General features: G+C 35.2%; 1 protein-coding gene across 1 annotated transcript in view; it reads right to left on the reverse strand.

The window, feature by feature from the left end:
• Window positions 1-3491, reverse strand: part of LOC102868610 (serine/threonine-protein kinase PAK 2-like) — a 50063-nt gene that overhangs the window by 21555 nt on the left and 25017 nt on the right. The window contains exon 10 of the mRNA XM_006884190.1: window positions 1295-1412. Within this exon, the coding sequence (XP_006884252.1) occupies window positions 1295-1412 (118 nt within the window). The remainder of the gene's footprint in view (window positions 1-1294; window positions 1413-3491) is intronic.

The following is a 3491-nucleotide window of genomic DNA, read 5'->3' on the forward strand; positions in this document are numbered from 1 at the left end:
AAAAAATGCTGAACTAGTTCAGCCCCTTTGATTTTCTGACTCCAGCTCTTTGCAACATTTCATTGTAATACTTTTACTTTGTCTTCTCATGCTACCCTTTGGAATCTTCTGTTTAACTCATTAATATCTTGATTTCTTCCCCTGGTTTGGCTTGGTCTCTTCTTCCTCCTCTGTCTTTGTAATGACCTTTTGTACTCTTCCTGGATGATACTCTTTATATCTTCTCACAACTCATCTAGTCTTCGCTCATTAGTGTTCAAGGTCTCAAACCTGTTCCTGAGATGGTTTTGAAATTCAGAATGGTATTTAAAGTCAAATTTTGGTTGCTGTGGATTTGATTTAATTTTTCTCAGCTTCAGTTTGAATTTGCATATGAGTAGTTGGTGGTCTGTTCCATAATCAGCACCTGGCCTAAAAATCTCATTCAAAATATTCTAATGTTCATTTAAGAAATGAATACACAGGCACACTGTGCATTACCATGCATTATATTTTAGGCATTTAAGCAGATTTCTGAAAAGGACAAGCCCCAGAAAAACACTTTTTTTTTTAAATTTTATTTTTATTATTTGTGTGTGTGTGTGTGTGTGTACCGTCAAATCAGATTTGACTGGTACAGGAGGAGATTGTTCCTCCTTTTCCAGCAAAGTATCTGGTGGATTTGAACTGCACACCTCTGGGACCGCAGTGCAGCGTCTTGCCACTAGGCCACCAGAGCTTGCCAGAAAAATGCTTTTAACAGATAAATACATTATAAATTTTCTATACCAAAGATAATGGTCAATAGAGACATCCCTAAAAAATATCACTATTCTTAACAGCCAATTATGAAAGAAAAACTATTAGAAAAGCAAAGTAAGTACAGATAGAAAAATTCTGGTTACATTCATGTCAGTTTTGAAGTCATTAACTTTTCTTTGTTAGAGAATAGCATATTTATAACCAAAGAAACATTTGTTACTCTTCTTTCCTCCTCAGAGTAAAATTTGTTTAGAATTAAAATTATCAGAGAATATTTCTTAAATATTTCGGTAAAGGTTGAAAAAAGCAAACATACATTCCAGTCTTACACGAAAAGTTTCTAATTCATGTATCCATCATTATACAAGCACTGAAAACCTTATCACTCAAGATAGATTTATAACATTTGCCTTCTGTGAGGATTCCCTGATAAAAGGAAGTTGATTCTGAATGACAATATGAAAGCATTAACCAAAGTTTGTTTAAAAAAAAAAAAAAAGAGATGGAAGAAGAAAAGTATTATTTGTTACTTTTAGATGTGGCGAACACCCACCTCTCTGCACACAGCAGCAATCTGGGCTTCATCCATGCAGGTTTCTGTTACGACGTCAGTAAGTGACCCGCCAGCCAGGTACTCCATTACCACAAATAATTCATCTCCCACCAGGTAACTACAAACAGAATGAACAAAATACAGTCACAGATTCACTTCTTGTAAACTCTGGGCATTCCTCGGGATTATTAAATCAACTGGCATATAACATAGTCTACAAAGTCTAAAAAGTTTGCAAGCAACCATTTAAGGTGCAACTATTAGTCTCTTGCTATTTGGAATACAGAAGAGGCAAGAAAAGCTAAGATGTATTGAAACAAGTATTCTAAAGCATTAATGAATGATGTAAACGTCAATTTACACAACCCTGCGACCTGAAGAACCACACAGTACGAGTCTACCACCAACTATTCTAAAAGGAGTCACAATAGAAGATCTAAGATGAAATGAGGGGAACTGTGGAGAAAAATTAAGAAAGATAAAAAGGCCAGAGACTGGTGAGCCTATGTGGACCTTAGTCTCTCTTAGTAAGGTGAGCAAAACTCCCACTCATGGCTCACCTTTTTTGCCAAATAATAGACAGGTTTGTTAAGGTGGCCCCTAACGGCGAGCTCTGGTGGCCTAGTGGCAAGAAGATGCACTGCAATCCTAGAAGTACACGGTTCGAATCCACCAGATGCTCTGCTGGAGAAGGAGGAAAAATCTCCTCCTGTACCAGTCAGATCTGATTTGAAGGTACACACACACAAAATAACAATAAAAAAAAAAGGTGGCCCCTAACACCAGGCGGCACTCATTCCTTATGCCCAAGGATAAAACTCTTGAGTAAGAATTACAGGAATAATATGGGAAAATCGTGGATATTTTTAACAAAATGTGTATGAATAGTTGAATTAAAAAAATCAATCTGCTTTATAAACTTTCACTCAAATCACAATTAAAAAGAAATACAGGGAACTCTACTGAAGAATTTCATTGTCAACTTTAATTCTGCTATCTTCAATAAGAGTCAGCTAAATTAGTATTTCTTTATTAAATCTTTCCTTCCTCTAACCTGAAGATCAGTAAAGTCAGTAAAATAAAAGAAGTTCTTTCAAAGCTGGGGAGCACAGGTTATGGTTAGACTACACTTGGCAGCAGATGTAGGTAAATAAAACAGACCCCTGGACCAATCATATAGCTGCCAGAAAGCTCTGTGACCACTGCTCATATGGACACTGGGTCAAGTAATCTGAACAGAAAGATCATTCACATAAAGTTCTAACAATGCTAGTTATCTGGTCTTCATATAGAAGACTAGAAACAGCTAAGCAGAAGCAGCTGGAAGCATTTAAATGGTAGGCATCCAAATAACAAAAATGGGGCCTGAGAGATACTATGAAAGTCGCAAAGTTGTTAGGTAACAGCAAAGAAAAAGAACATAGTTTTCAGGATTACCCTAAATAATTTAAATGTTAAAATTATGCCTGCAATTTAAAGTGGAGTGTTTCAATTAAAATAAGCCTACAGGGTAACACTTTTCAGTGCTTTTTTTACTGATAAAGAGACTCAAGCTTAGAGAAGCTACATAACTTACCCAACTTGGTAAGCATAACTTGTTCAATTGTGCTAAATAGTGAATGTTAAGTGGAAAAAAAAAAAAAATCAGAATCTAAAGCAAAGTATGAGCGGTTTCAAAGCCTATGTTTTATCTTAATAACCACACTATACTAACTTGAAATACTATTTTAACAGTAAGAAAAGGTTAACTTTGTTCTAAATATTTTGAGTATTGAGAAACTTCATTTCTATGAACATAGTCCCATAAACCTATAAAATGAAATCTAGTACCACTGAGTCAGTTACAATTCATAAAGCCTCTTTCTGAGGTTGAAAATCTTTATAAGAAGAGAATGCCTATCTTTTTTCTAAAGAGCAGCAGCAAGTGGATATGAACTGCTGTCTTTGCAGTCATCTGCTTAATACATTACGTACTAAGCCATTAGGACTCCTTATGATTAACAGAACTAAAGTCTGAAATACATTATTTTGTCATTCTAAACAAACAGAAGCATCCAAATAAAACCATCTCTCATGAATATTGATGCAAAAATCCTAAATAAAATACTGGCAAATAGAATCCAACGATACATAAAAAAAATAATCCACCATGACCAAGTGGGATTCATAACAGGTATGCAAGGATGGTTCAACATAA

This window comes from Elephantulus edwardii, unplaced genomic scaffold, assembly GCF_000299155.1.
Source record: "Elephantulus edwardii isolate Elephantulus edwardi_28Jun2011 unplaced genomic scaffold, EleEdw1.0 scaffold00032, whole genome shotgun sequence".
Lineage (NCBI taxonomy): Eukaryota > Metazoa > Chordata > Mammalia > Macroscelidea > Macroscelididae > Elephantulus > Elephantulus edwardii.